The sequence below is a fragment of the Harpia harpyja genome, chromosome 19 (assembly GCF_026419915.1).
Source record: "Harpia harpyja isolate bHarHar1 chromosome 19, bHarHar1 primary haplotype, whole genome shotgun sequence".
Classification (NCBI taxonomy): domain Eukaryota; kingdom Metazoa; phylum Chordata; class Aves; order Accipitriformes; family Accipitridae; genus Harpia; species Harpia harpyja.
This window is the reverse complement of record NC_068958.1, coordinates 17,432,000-17,446,992: the sequence shown is the minus strand read 5'-3', so window position 1 is coordinate 17,446,992 and position 14,993 is coordinate 17,432,000. Positions and strand designations below refer to the sequence as shown.

At 54.7% G+C, this 14,993-nt stretch overlaps 1 protein-coding gene across 2 annotated transcripts; it reads left to right on the top strand.

Moving 5' to 3' along the window:
• Positions 1–1,631: 1,631 nt before the first annotated feature.
• On the top strand, positions 1,632–12,908 carry MYBPH (myosin binding protein H). 2 transcript variants are annotated; one of them, XM_052814190.1, is made up of 11 exons: positions 1,632–2,142; positions 2,383–2,517; positions 4,423–4,590; positions 7,193–7,281; positions 8,310–8,505; positions 8,849–8,988; positions 9,139–9,298; positions 10,158–10,294; positions 10,734–10,920; positions 12,071–12,112; positions 12,691–12,908. In XM_052814190.1, exons 1-10 carry the CDS (start codon positions 1,860–1,862, stop codon positions 12,079–12,081), a joined length of 1,506 nt encoding a protein of 501 aa, XP_052670150.1. In that variant the 5' UTR covers positions 1,632–1,859; the 3' UTR covers positions 12,082–12,112; positions 12,691–12,908. The 2 variants fall into 2 exon arrangements, with proteins under 2 accessions (XP_052670150.1, XP_052670151.1); XM_052814191.1 differs by having other exon boundaries at positions 12,650–12,908.
• The last annotated feature ends 2,085 nt before the right edge of the window (positions 12,909–14,993 follow it).

Here is a 14,993-nt window from a genome sequence, read left to right as displayed (position 1 = left end):
GGTGGCTGTGATGAGCTTTCTTCTCAGCTTACAGGAGGAGCAGGGCTAGCAGAAAGTGCGGGGTCTCCTTTGTGCTCTTTCTGGAGATTGGCAGTTGCATGTCTCGCTGTCTGTCTGTGTAGAGCACCATGGGCAGGGGTCCTCGGGACGATGCCTCCATCAGTGCTTGCCTGTTGCTGTCTTGCAGCAAAGAGCTGAGCTTGGTGTCTGGCCAAGCCTAGCACCCCTGTGAGACCCTGATGGACCAAAGAACCAGCATTGCTGCCCCAGCCTCCTCTCCCCATCCCCTCTTCCCACCCAGTCCATGGCTCGTACTCCAGTTGGGATGCATCCCTCAGAGCCCTGTGGCTCTTTTTTGGGATGTCACCATCCCTTTAAAGACCAGCCTGGCCAATGGAGTTTTGCTCTTTCTTCTCTCCCTCCCCTTCCTGGGTGGTGACAGCTCCCCCCACCTGGAAAACCACCCCCTTGTTAGCAAAGCTCAGTTCATCTGGCCCTGTCAGAGTAAACAGCTTCATGCTCTGGCTGTCTCAGAGATACCTCTTGACCCTGATGTCCATGTTTGGAGGTGTTTCCCGGGGAGCACGAAACCGTGAGCCTTTGGACCAATGCTCAAGAGAGCCGGTGTTGCTTGGCTCCTCTGTAGCAGCATCCCTGGAGGCAGGCAAGTAGCTGAGGAACAGGAGAAAATGCTCTGTCAACTCGAATTTGAGGAAGGCTGAGGAATTAAACCCTAGGTTATGGAGACATTTTTAGTAGCATCTCATGCATATAGCATGGCAAGTGAGGAAAAAAAGGACAGGCAGAGGGTGAGCGGGGTTATATCCTATAGGACTAACACGACTTTCCTGGGTCAGTGAGGGGCTTTGGGGCAAATCTGAGTTTGAGGGCTAACAGAAGGGTGGTCGGTCACAAGTCCTGGGGTGACCAGACTCCATGGACAAGGTCCTGGTTGAATGGGCAGGGCAGAGGCTGGAGGACATGGCATAGGACTGGCTAGTGATTAATCTTCTCCAGGAATGTGGATCAGTGGTGTGAGCAGCTGGGTTGGTCCAGATGATCCCAAGAGTTGCCTTCCAACCTCAACAGTTTTGTGATTGAGGTGGAGGCTGAGGGAGGACATGGGGGGATCAGAGGGGTCTGGGGTTACAGCAGGGACTATGGCAGGACATGGTGGGGAGCAGGTGGGTTTGGGGGGTTAATGCAGGATTAACAAGGAGGATTGGGGTGGGGGGTCTGATGTTAATGCAGCAGCTGGGGGAAGGCATGTGGGGTGCAGGGTCAATGGGGAGGCTAGGGGGAGGACTTGGGGTGGCAGTGGGTGGCTGAGGAGGTGGCAGTGGGGGGGTAGGGAAGCCCTTAGCTAGAGGGGTGTTGGTGCTGGGAACAGGAGCCATGTCCCCGGAGAAAGGTGACCTGGCCCTGGCTTTCCCAGTCCTGTGTGAGCCTGGGGGGATGGTGGGGGGGGGCAGGACCATGTGCTGCAGTCCCATAGGAGGGGGTAGGGGTGTGCTGCTGAATGTGCAGGTGCCGGGTGGCTATTCCTGGCGGTCTCCGCCTGCGCAGGCATATTGGTTTGCAGGGAGGTGACAAGTGCCAGCCGAAGCCTATAAAAATCTCCCAGCCCCTGTTCTGGCTCAGTGACCTGGTTCCCCCCTCCCAGCACAGCCGTCCTGGAGCACAGACCGTCTGTCCAGAGTGGAGACGCCTGGTCCAGAGCAGGGACCCCAACTTCGGAGTTGAGATCCCAGATCTGAAGGAGACACCTTTGGTCCGGAGCAGGGACCCTGAAACAGAGCAGAGATCCCGGAGCAGAGACCCCGAAACATCCTCTTCCCCAGCCCCCAGACTTTGCAGCAATGACTGGCAAAACTGCACCTCCAGCCACAGAGCCAGCTCCGGCAACTCCGAAGAAAGAGCCAGTGCCAACCCCAAAGGAAGAACCAGCACCAGCCCCAGCTGCTGAAGAGCCCCCGGCCCCTGAGCATCCCCCTGCCACAGAGCAGCCCACAGCCCCCACAGACAAGCCTGCTCCTGTCCCCATGGCAGAAGTGACTCCAGCCCCTGAAGAAGGTCCCCCGGCTCCTCCAGCTGAACCCCAAGCCCCAGCCCCTGAACCTAAGCCTGAGAAACCAAAGGCAGGTGAGGACAGGACTGGGCACTGAAGTAGGGAGGGGAGATATGCAAGGCTGGGAGGGGGCATGTGGGGGTGCCAGGGTGAAGGGACAGACGGATGAAGTCATCAAGGATATTTTTGCAGTGGGATAGGGGTGGGGGATTAAGAGGATGGGGGGGCTGAAGACCAAGATGGAGGTTGAGTGATTGCCCTCCAACAGCCCCGGTACTCGAGAGCCTGTCCTCACCACTGCGGGTTTGTTACAGAGCCGCCCAGCTCCCCCTTGTCCTTGGCTGTGGAAGAAGTGAGTGAAAACTCAGTTACGCTGACCTGGAAAGCTCCGGAGCAGACAGGCCATTCGGGCCTGGATGGATACGTGGTGGAGATCTGCAAAGATGGAAGTAGGCTTGGGCTTTCCTGCCTTGTAAGCATGGAGAGCTGGTGTGTTGCTGCGGAGGCGTGGGACAGAGCTGGGCAGAACCTGGCAGCGTGTTTCCCTGGGCACCATTTCCCTTTCTTTGCCCAAATGAGTTCATTTTAAATGGTCTTTTTTTTTTTTTTTTTTTTCCTGTGGAGGAGAGGGACTTCCCATTGGCTTCAGATAGTAGTGATGTCTTTAGTGGGGGGCTGAACCGGGTTTAATGTCACTACCATGTCCAGCTATAGGGTGGAGGAGAGACCAGCATACCTACTGAAGATGGTCTCTGATGAACTCCAGCTCTGCAGAGACTTGGGGTTGGGATGGTGATGCAAGACCTCAGGAGGAAGAAGATGCAATTCTCCCATGTTTGACCAAAATGAAGTGCAGAAGGAATGGGGATAAAGTGGGAGGGTGAGGGAGGAAAGGATCCTGGGCAGCACAAGAGGGGCTGACATGCATCAGCAGGCAAGCCCTGCCCAAGCAAGATGGGGCTTGAGATGCCTGGAAGGAGGATGGCCGTGGTGGATGGAGGTTGGCTGCTGGGTGGCAACAATTATGTGTGGTTCTCCAGTTGCATTGCTGGTTGGTAGAATGGGGTAGATGGATAAGACTTGTGTTTTGGGCACTGTCTTGAAGCCCTGCTTGGCTTTGGGGTGAAAGTGAATGACCTGTGTGGCTGGGGTGATCTGCAAGGGGAGGCTGGGGCTGGTGGGCTGGGTGCTGCATGAGGTTGGAGTGGTTCTGGAGACCCAGGTGGGCCTTGGGGAACTTGATCTATGACCCTTGGCTCTTTAGCTTGTGCCAGGCACAATCAACACGTTTGGCTGTGGGAGTCTTTCATCATTGGACTGGGGATTGGGGAGGTAACCATGGCTGGATGGGATGCATGAGGAAGCCCTTGCATGGGACAAGGAAAGATGCAGCCGTTCTTGGAGGGTGCTGGCTGACAGCTACCCAAAGGTCACAGTTTTGGATGCTCTCCTAGCTTGCTTTGGGCTTGGCTGAGTGACAGGAGATCTCTAGTCATTCAGTGATAACCACATGGGCTCTGTGACTGCTGTTATTGGGCTGGTGCAAGACCCTGGCTGGCTAAAATACGGTGACAATTGAGTGAGGGCTGGTTTGAGTGCTGTCAGTGGTGAAGGGAAGAGGAGCTGGTGGGATTTGGCTGGTCTGATTGCATTGACGGGAAAACCTTCTTGGTTTGAAGCTGCACATGGTGGCTTAGCAAACTGGCACATGTGGATTGCTCTAGTTGCGCACCTGGGACACCCAGTTCTTTGGTGACTGGGGCAGTCTGTTTTCTGAGAAACCTCTTAAGACGTTTGGCACATTGCAAGGCTGTGTTAGCTGCCTGATGTGGGAGATCTACCTCTTGGCTGTGGAGTGAGTTTGAGATACCCCTTCCAGGCAGGAAGAACAGTTGGAGAGGTCTAGCTGGCTGGTGGCAGGTGATGAGCAGACCTTGCCCGATGTGGAGGATGTGCTGAGGAACGTGGTGAGCCCCAGTGAGTTATCCTGGGGCAGTTAGAGGAGCAGACTGTCTGGCAGGGTGGTCACAGGTTCTTAACTACTTCCAGAAATGCACCTGGAAGGTCAGCAGGGACCATGTTTGCTGGCCTAATGCCTTTTCTTACTTGCAAATAGCCTCCTGCTCAACAGTTGAGCTTCTGCCAGCATTTCATACCCCACTCTCCTTGGCAGGGTGGGGTGGCCAACCTCCCCTCTAAGATACTTTTTCTGCTGCTGCCCCAAATCATTCAGCCTTTGCAAGGAAGGGGTTCTTTGCCTCTGGGTTTCATCCCCTGTGGCTTGATCCCGCTGTTCGGGGTGTGTGTCTGTCTGTCCTTTGCACACCTGCAGTGTTCTGCTGGGTTCATTGTAGGTACAGACTGGACAGCTGCGAACAAGGAGCCTTTTCTTTCCACCCGGTACACAATCCAGGACCTCAGCTCCGGTGACAAGATCCACGTACGGGTGAAGGCTCTCAGCACCAGCGGTGCCAGTGTCCCGGCTACTTTGGAGCAACCAGTCCTCATCAGAGAGATCCTCCGTAAGTACTGCTCCTGCCATGCATAATCCCCATGTGCTTTGTCAGCAGTATGAAGAAATCACAGTCCATCACTGCAGCCTGAGCAGCCTCTGCCTGCTCACACATCACAATCCAGCCTTTGACCGAGCTGTTATTCTCAATAACTGTGTCCAATTCCCTTGGGGTGGGATGGAGTATCTTCCCAACCTCAAGACGCTGATCTTGCAAATGGTGAAGCTTTGGCGGTGAAGGACTCAAAACGCAGAGCTACATTTTCCCATTTCATTCCAAGAGGTCAGGAGCAGTCTCACTTTCAGCACATCTCCTCTTCTTGGCTGTGGTTACATCTCTAATATGCCATCACATACACATTGGACAGCTTTATTTATTTAGCTAAGGAAAGTCAAGAGCTGGTAGTCTGGAGCATGGGAACTTTAATCATGCTGAACTCGCTAATGAATGACTTGCTCCCATGCTTAGCAAGACTTGCATTCCTCCTGGGGTGCTGTGAATGTGCTGAGGCTGCTGTATGATTGCAAGGCTGGTTTTCACTTATCAAACAGCAAATATAGACTTATTTTCCCTTTACAAGGAATTATTAATGCACAAGTTTTCCTATTACTCAAAGAACACATTGGATTTTTCAGCTGCTTAAAAACAGTAATAATAATAACAACAAAAGTTATTCCAGGAACCATCAGCTTTTCATAGGAAAAGGCTTGGAGAAGGCTATCAGCATCTGGAAAGGGTCCTGCAGGGTCCATTCTCTCAGTCTGCTCGGAGGAGGTGAACATGTCTTAGTCGTTGGTGTCTGCTGCCATGTTCACCTCCGGATCTCAAAGTCATCCCACCATACCTTGTGGGACTGGGGAAACTGAGGCATGGAGGACTGGCATGATATGCCAAATACACAGCTCGTGTTTCCCGCTTTAGTCCCATGCTGCACCCACCAGTTCAAACCCCCTGTCCCTGCTGCCTGAGCTTTGTCCCAGCCTCGTGTGCCGGCTGAGAGGTGTAAAACCCAAAGAGCTGAAAGACCCCCACACAACTTGCTCCTGTTCCACACCAGTGGGTATTTTTTCTTCTCTCTTTTCTTTTTGCTAATTGAAACTCTTCATCAGCAAACAGCACTTGCCTACTTTTGCATTTCATTTGAAATACAGCCCTATGCACACTGCCTGGCCTTGCTGAAGAGCAAATTAGCCCTCAGTGTCCCTCTGCCTCCCCATGTCCACCCCAGTGGTGCTGGTGTGTGTCGGGTGCACAAGTCCACTCATCTCTGCCCCATCTGCTACCTTCTGGTCTTCACATTTTATTCGGGACTGCATTTTGTACCTCTCACCAGTTCATTTATAGCATCACAATGGATTTTAAATAGCAGCAATACAGACAGCAGAAAGTTTAAGAACAGGTGGGATGAGTGGGTTTGGGAAGTGGAGAGAGACAAGGAGAAATCAGATGAAGATTTGGTGTGGGAGTCATGTTTTGCAGGGACCTGGGGCAGGAAAAATGTCTTCCCACCCATGACAGCATGTCACCTGGGCCACCGACGACCTCGGCCAGCCCTCTCCAGCTAAGCAAGGCACGCGTGAGCTGGGGAAAACACCCATGAATTAACATTCCTCCATCGAGGTCAGGTTTCTCTGCCCTGCTGAGACTGATGAGCCCAAGTGGCAGCATCGATGCATGGATCCCTGGAGCGAATAGCAGCATGAGCAGAGGAGGGACTGTCTCAGCTGTCGGCGGGGCCATCTGGGACCCCCCGGGCATGTCCCTGCCCTCCCCAGCCCACCGCCGTTGTTTCATGCTCACAGCTGTTTAGCCATCGCTCAGTCCTGGTTTAATTCTGTCTGTGCCCCCTCCCCAGAGCTAAGCTCCAGCACGTTTAATCCAGACAGAGACACACAGCTCTTTTATGAGGGGCTCACGTAAACCCAATGACTCTCCAAAAGGATCACCGAGCGGCACTGAGCCGGTAGGGTTACACGGCTGCTATTTTCACCCCAGGAAGGAGACACACACTCCATCAGCATTCTCCAGTGGTTTTTTGCTTATCTTTGTTATGTTCCCTTGGGGACGTTAGCCTTCGTTTTAAGCCTGGGGCTTTCACAGCTCTGCTGTGAGTAACTATGCACCACCTTGGTCTCTCAATAGCCTTGAGCGCACAGCAAAGGTGGAGGTCTGGTGAGCCTTGTCCTTGCTGGAATTTTGGTTGTGTGCCTCTGGAAGGTCTGCTTTCTGAGCTGGGGGAGACTATTTCCTAACTGGGAGATGCTGTCCTCTGCCTTGCTACCACGTAGGCTGTGCTGTGGTTCTTCTGGTTAAGCGCCTGTTGGTCTCCATGTCCTGGCTATAATGAAGGGGGTGAATGGTCCATCAGGGTGGTGCCATTGGGTTGGTGACCTGGTATCTCAAGGATGGATATAATTTTGGGGTGCAGGCATTGGGGTAGGCTGGCATGGCCCTGCAGGGAAGCAAGCACTGTCCAGGAGATGAGAGGGAAGAGGTGGCCATGTTTCTGGGTGGGATTTCTTGATGGCCAAGCAAGTGGATGTGTGGGGTGGGTCAATCAGTTGGGAGCTGTGATTTCCTTGGCCCCAAGGCATGACTTTCTGGTCCCCAGAGCTCCCGAGGATCCGCATGCCCCGTCATCTGCGGCAGACTTATGTCAGGCATGTTGGGGATGCCGTGAACATGATGATCCCTTTCCAGGTAGGTGTACGATTTGGGATTTAATCCCCCAGGCTTTTTCATTGCAGATTAGCTTCTGCAGTGACTTTTCTAGCCACCGTGACATGCCTGGGGCCAACTGTGGGCTGGCTTGTCCTGGTCTCATGGGCTAAGGGTGGGAGATGGGATGGGACCCTCTCTCCCATTCCTGCTGTGCTCCCATTTTTCTTCTGCTTTGTCTTTATTGATGGTGTTGGCAGTGGGACAACCCCAAAAACACTAGAGCATGGGCTAGCTATTGCTGCTGCCTCAGCCCACGAGCCCTGTTCAGCTCGTGCTCCTGGCCGAGCTTGGCAGGGATCTGGCCACATACCACGGGACCCCACAGCACAACAGTGGGGGTCCCCCTGGGGACAGAAGCTGTCTTTGGAGCAGGGCAGCCCCAGAGCTATGTGATGAGGGGAGTGATGCTGATACTGGTGGGCCAAGCTGGAGGTCCTCTCCTCAAATGATCTATCACATACTGTCTGGGGCATCACTAAAGCATCTCTACCACGGCATCTGGGATGGAGAAAACCAGCCTTGAAACATGCTGACGAAGCAGGGGGAAATGAGAGGCAGAAAGCTGCCCCTGAGATGAGGGACATGTCCATGCCATGTCTCATAGGCAGTTGGGAGCCTGTGCTGGCCATGCTCCAGGCATGAATTGGCACTGGATGCTGAATTCAGGCCCCTGCTGCTGGGCTTGAACCTGGGCTCAGTCCCTGGGTAACAGGAGCACAGCTCTGCCTGCAATGCCCTGGGCAGGTAAAGCTGGGCTTGCTCCATGAGGACTTTGGGGGACCAGCATGTTCAAGCATCATCCCTGGAGTCTGATGGCTTCCCATCAGTGGGGCTGGCAGGGATCGGCTGTAGTTTCTTCCCTGGGGACTGCTGGATGGGAGAGGCTGTATCCAGGCCACTGCTGCCTGGACAAAGCAGGGTGGCTCTGCCCACCCGTCCTTCCCAGCAGGACCCATTGGGACCGTGTGCTCGAGCGGCTCCTAACCTGCCTGTGGGGGTTGCTCCAGGGAAAGCCACACCCTGAGGTGATCTGGACCAAGGGGAACCAGCCCCTGGACACCAGCCGGATCAACATCCGCAACACGCAGAAAGACACCATCTTCTACATCCGTGAGGCGCAGCGCAGCGATTCGGGCAAGTACGAGCTCACCGTGCGGATAAATGGGGCGGAGGACAAGGCTATTCTGGACATCCGAGTGATTGGTAAGGCTGGGGATGGGATCCTGCAGGGTCACTCTGGGGCTCATTTCTGCCCCTTGGTTGGGGGATAGCTCTTGTTCTGGGTGGGATGGGACAGGGCCAGCAACAAGGCAAGGGACTCTGGGGTCCCTCTTCCAGTGGGATCTTCTCCAGGATCATGGAGGTGAACAACTCTGGTTGGGGATGCAGGGTTTCTGCCAGCCTGTGCCCATCGCAGCTTCTCATCCCTTGTGTGCTGCAACAGGGTAAGATGAGATTAAAAGTGAGGTGCAAGGGATGGTCAAGGCACAGAATGTTGTGGGGGGAGCAAATTAGGATGCCACCCTGTGAGGGTTTGTATTTGCAGAGCCACCGGGCCCCCCCCAGAACCTGAAGCTGGTGGATGTGTGGGGCTTTAATGTGGCCCTGGAGTGGACCCCGCCAGTGGACAATGGGAACTCTGAGATCAAGGGCTATGTGGTACAGAAGTCAGACAAGAAGAGTGGGGTGAGTCTGCACGCTCCTGGGCCCCCATGCCCTGATGCTGAGGATGCCCTGATGGGAAAGGGGGAGCTGCACACCCCTGTCTCCCCCCATGCCTTCTCCATCCTTTGGACAACCTGCCTTTCCTCACCACTCTTTTTTTTTCTCTCCCAGAAATGGTTCACGGTGCTGGAGCGCTGCACCCGCACCAGCTGCACCATCTCTGACCTCATCATTGGCAATACCTACTCCTTCCGGGTGTTTGCGGAAAACGCCTGTGGGCTGAGCCAGAAAGCAGCCGTCACCTCTGGAGTGGCCCACATCAAGAAGACAAGTGGGGACAAGGCCCTGGCTAAGGGGTTGGGGGTGGTGGTGGGCAAGAGGTGTCTTGTCCCCGTTGGGGTTAGTGGGACTTCCTTGGTGTCGTGGTGATGCTGCTGGGCTGGTCCCCAGGATGTCAGGGGTCCTGCAGGGACCTGCAGGGGTCAGGCTGTGCATTCCCAAGGCAGAGCTCCAGAGGTCCCCTGCCCTCCTTCTACCCCTCCTTTCTCCTTTGGGGAAGGCTTGTGCCATGGTCAGCCCCCCAGGAGGGATCAAGGCATGGACATCCCTGGGGTGAGATTGAAGCAGGAGCCAGGAGGGGTGAGGAACAGCCCTGGCCTTGGCCCTGCAGCTCAGGGCCAGCAGAGGAATAGACCGCTGCAGTGGTCCATCTCAGGGCCAAATCTCCAAACCAGTATCCCTCAGCCCCACTCTCCCTCCATCTATTTCCATCCTGCTCCCTGGTAGCACACAGTGAGTTGGGGTCTCTGCCACCTGCAGAGCTTATCTCCAGCTCCTATTTCTGTGCACTGAATTTTGGGGGGGTGGAGTAGGAGATCCAGAGAGGTGCCTGGACTGGATCTGACATGCTGCACATAACATGCATCACAGTGTTGGTTTGCATACTGGCATCTCCCCTGTCCCCCACAGGGACTGGGCACTAACATGGCATGGTTGGATGAGAAGGAATTTATAGACAGGGCTGGTCTGAGCTGAAGGCTAGGTCCTCGGCTCAGGCTAGATGCTGTCTGGCTTGTTATGTGAGGGAGCAGAAGTATTTTGGGGTACCTTGGGCTGAATCCCTGTGACCATGTGCTGGTGAGCCCAGGAGCCCGAGCTTTGCCTCAACCTAGAAATAATTATTTTCTTAGAAACTGCTTACCAGCCAGAGAAGATCCCCCAACGGGACATGATGGAGCCTCCAAAGTTCACCCAGCCCCTGACAGACCGAACCACCACCCGGGGCTACAGCACACATCTCTTCTGCTGCGTCCGGGGCTTCCCCCAGGTCAGTGATTCCTCCATGGACAGCATTGCCTCCACATGTGGGCAGCCACCAGTGGGTTTTTTGCAAGGTGGCTGGAGGTGTTGGGAGATGGTTGGTCATGTTTGGCTAGGGTTGGATGAGGTTAGGGGGCTGCAGCTGCCCTCTGAGTCAAAATGGGGCAAGTTTGGGGTGTTTCTGCATGGAGAACGGAGACTGGTCTTAATTCAAGCCATGTCCTGTGTCCTTCTGCACTGGGTGAGGAAGTGTGGAGCAGTGGTTAGGGCTCAAGAATGGGAGATTTAGCACTTCAAACTACTTCTGACTGTGAATCCCACCATGGCCACCAGCTGCAGGCAGGCCCAAGGCAAAGGCAGAGGGAGGTGGCTGCGTTTTGGTGCCAGTTAGATTTTTCATTTCTGTCCTTGCCTTAAGCAAATAAATAAATCCTGCTGCCTTCCAGCCCAAAATTATCTGGATGAAAAATCAGATGGAGATACGGGAAGACCCCAAATATATAGCGATGATCGAACAGGGTGTCTGCTCCCTGGAAATCCGCAAGCCCAGCCCTTTCGATGGGGGCATCTACACCTGCAAAGCTGTGAACCCTTTGGGAGAAGCCTCAGTAGACTGCAAACTTGATGTGAAAGGTAAGATTGGCTGAGGATATAGAGGAGCATGTCTCCTTGCCTGCCTTTTCGTGTTCTCACTTTCACAATGGTGTGGTTCATCCCTGTTTTGTGTTGATCCTGGTGATGGGGGAGCCTAAGGACACTGGGCAGCCCTGTAGAGCTGGATCTTTGGGCTTCTTGGGTTTATGGCCTTGAAGCATCTTGAAATCGCCTTCCCTCATTCATGGCCAAAAAACGGGGAGGAAACCAGAAACTGCAGAGCCAAAGGACCAAAGGTGCTGGTGGAGGCTGGGACAGTTCCTTGCTCCTCACTGCGTCTACCAGCGCTTGTGTCCCAAGCTATCCACAAGCCATGCGTGTGGGGGCTGCACTGAACCCCCTCCACTTGCACCTGGGTTGTTCTGATTTATGTCTCGGGATCCTGCCCAGACTTTCCAGCTCACATTTCCCTGTCTCAGCAGAGCACCCAGTCCAGCCCTTGCACGGAGGTACCCCGCTTTGCTCCCTGCAGACGCCTCCCCTGCGTGCTGTAGACCTGCCTCGGCATGCAGGAGGATGCATGCCCACACACTATATGCATGTTCCCCACGTGGCAGTGTGTCCTTAGACACATGTAGTTTTTATTATTTGTCCTCCTGTGGCTTCTCAGCACATGCTTGCCCCAAGACATGCTCTGCCCTACTTCCCACGCAGGCAGGGCTCCAATCTGGCAGGTGCCTGGCACCCTCGGTCCCTGCTGAAGCTACAGGGCTGCCGGCGTGGCACGGGGTCAGTGCTTGGCTCTGCGGCAGCTGGTGCCAGGGCTCCCAGCTGGTGCAGCGAGCACTGACCCAGCCAGCCCCGGCCACACTGCCCTGCAGGCAGGGCTGTCAGTGCAGCCATGCAGGCAACACAGTGAAGTCGGCCAGGAGGATGAGCTTGGCGTTGTGCTGGGGACACAAAGCACCTGGGAGTGACCCAGGCTGGGATCCTGGAGGCGAGCCGGCCAGCAGCAGGCAGTGATGGTGGTGTTTGCTTGGAGCATGTGTGTTCAGGGATGGTGTGGGTAGGTGCACGTTGGTGTGCGCACATGAGCGGGTTGGTTATGCCCTGGCTCACTTTTGGAAGTCAAAAAGGGGGTAAGATGAGGGGAGTTCAGGGGGTTTATATCTCCCGTGCTCTCCTGCAGTGCCCCAGTGAGGACAGATTGGAGGGCAAGACGAAAAGCAAGGTAGGTTTGGGCTGGGGCTGCGGGATGGAGGGAGGGTGGATCACTTTGTCAGGGATGGAGTGGGTTGAGTGTCCTGGATTAGCCCTTGTCACCTGCTGATGGAGACCCAGCTCAGGTCTTCTTCATCCCATGGCTGGAGATGCACTGGTGGGGTGGGATGCTGCAGAGCCTGAGAGAAACCTGCCCCTTTGCAAAGTGGAGGGAGGGCTGTAAATATGGCCAGGAGGATGAAGATGCATGTGGAGACTGGTGTGCCTGGCACATGGGCAGCACAGTGGGCAGAGCCCCAGTTTGTAGGCAGGGCTCAAAGACCTGGGGCACCAGGGGTTGGATGCACATAAGGGTCAGGTACTGGGGCTGGGGGCAGCTATAAAGGGGTGTGAAATGGGGCTGCAGGGTAGAAAAGCAGAGTTAGAGTCGCACCTGAATTTTGTGGGGCAGGAGAGGGTGGAAGAGCTGGGCTGGGTTTGTCTTGCACTAGAGCCATGGCTGGGACGTGGTTTCCCATCTCATCCCTGACCACTGGTCTCTTGGCAGTGATGCCCTCACAGGACTCAGATCTCATTCCTTTACCCCAGGTGGATGTTCCAGCTGCTGTGCGGTAGCGTGGCACATGGCGATGCTCCTGGTCATGGCCTCTGCTGCCTGCTGGCCTGCCCCCTCCCTGGCAGTGCTCTGGGGGGGGGGCCTGCACCTCAGCCTGCCATGGCATGGTCTTCTCTGAATGTGTTCTTAGCTGTGACAATAAAACAAGCCCATGTGAGGGACTTTGGTCCTAATAAAAAAGCCCAAACCACTCTGTCCTGCTTATTGTGGGGTTGGCTTGGGTGAGGAAAGGTAGAGGGGAGAGAGCTGCCAGGGATGCTACGGGTTCATATAGCATCCTACCAAACCATGGGTGGAGGAGATGGTTTTTGAGCTTGGAAAGAAGGGGCCAGCTTTATAAAACACAAAGATGACTAAACCAGAAGCAACCCAACAAGGAGGAGAATGAGGATGGGGAAAAGTTTCCTTCTGGAGCTGGAGAATGATTCTGGCTGAGGAGGGGAAAAAATAATAGCAACATCAGAACTGTGGCATGCTGATGCTTCTTCATCAAAGCGCAATTTCTTTATCCATGCCAGTGATGCAATGATCCAGCCACAAGCTGCCACCAGCATCCCTTCCCCATGGCATGACACGGCAGGGGCAGGACATGTTGATGCGTTATCAGGAGGAGGAGAAATTGGCCCCGTTAGCTACCGATAGCTCATGTGCAGAAAGATGACTCGTTACTTATAGCTCTGAGACAGCTCAGGTCAGATGCTGTTTATTAACAGAGAGCCCAGACAGATCCATCAAGTTGACTAAGTGCATCGTTAACCAGGGGTCAGCAGCGTGGTGTACCTCCTCTGCCAGCACAACCTTCCTCTTGGGCTGACAGGTCTGGCACGTGGGTGAGGGCAGGAGCTCTCCCAGCCCCATGCCAGCCTGGTCATGGGGCCAGACCCAGATCCTGTCCTGAGAAAGGCATATCCCTGTAGGCCCTGGCAATGCAAACGTGGGTGCAAATCCAGCCTGAGCATCCACAGATCTGAGCCCAGCCTGCCCTTGGTTCCACTGGAGAGCAAAGCCAGGCAGTACCTATGGCTAAAATAGCTGACCCCTCTCTGCAGCATCTCTCCTGCAGCCCCTATGCTTTGTCCACATCTGCCCCCAGCCACGTACTCTCCATGTCCAAACTGAAGTCCATGGGGGTATTGCTGTTCCCAGGGGCTCAGCACTGTCCACACCAGACATCGTTTCCACCATCAGAGGGCATTGTCAGATTAATTTTTATCCCAGCTGATGGTCAGGCTGGTTTATTGAGGTTGTTGGGGTTAGCGATGATGCCACCAGCATGGAGGTTGCAGTCCAGCTGGCTTCCCCTGGCATGCTCACACCTGGCCTTGGACACTCATGGGGATGTGCTGGCCCTCTTGATGTCCCTGGCATCTCGGCATGTCGCTTTGGCCAGTGGGAGCCTTGAGGGACAGAGGCTGGGACCGGGCTGTAGTAGATGGGGGTTTGCTAACACAGGGGAGAAGCAGCATCTCCAAGACTGTGTCATGCTGCACACCATGCCCTTTCCAGACTCTTAATGCAGTCCTACAGGGCAAAGACTGTGTTTGTAACCCCACAGGGGACCAGGGTGGGTAACAGCATCCACTTTTAGTGAGCTCTCCCCGGGAAAGGTCCTGAGAGCATGGAGTGGAAAAATCCACTAGATGTTTTTTCTGAAAGCAATCATTCACATGCCTTTTAATTTATGAGCATCCTAGTCATCAGGTTTCTGGGCACCTTAGCAAGGATCAGGCGAAGGCATCAGTTCCAGGAAAGCAGTCTCTTGCAGAAATAAGATGCAAGTGGGAATCAGACCTGTGCTCAGTAAACAGCAGCCCTAATCTGAGGCCAAGCTACTGCTGTGCAAAAGGACCATGGGCACGGGGTAGGGGGGGGTCCTCTCTGCACTAGCCTGGGGTTGCAGCATCTTCAGGCACTACTGATAAAGGACTTTGGGTTCTTCACCTCGAGGAGGCTGGGAAGGTGTTCAGGGTCCCACCATCACAATGAGGCCCAAGGGAAGGATTTGGTCCTGTCCTTGCCATTGCTTTTCTGCTCCACTCCCATTTTGCCCAGTGTGGTCTGAGCCAGGAGCCTGAATATTATATATTGAGGGCCTTGCAACGTGTGGGAGGCTGAGACCCTCATCTCCTCTTTTCTTTGCTGCCCTCCTCTTCCTCTCAGAGAAATGGAGGAACTCCCTCCAGGCTAAACAGAGCTGGCTGCAGCAGTGGGCAAAGGGGACACCCAGCAGCCCCATTGCCCATGCTACATGTGCACAGCATTGCTCTCCATAGCC

Coding starts and splice junctions, on each gene's coding strand:
- MYBPH (XM_052814190.1), top strand. CDS start 1,860: ATGACTGGCAAAACTGCACCTCCAGCCACAGAGCCAGCTCCGGCAACT. Junction 9,299..10,157: donor GGCCCACATCAAGAAGACAA/GTGGGGACAAGG, acceptor TTATTTTCTTAG/AAACTGCTTACCAGCCAGAG. Junction 10,295..10,733: donor GCGTCCGGGGCTTCCCCCAG/GTCAGTGATTCC, acceptor GCTGCCTTCCAG/CCCAAAATTATCTGGATGAA.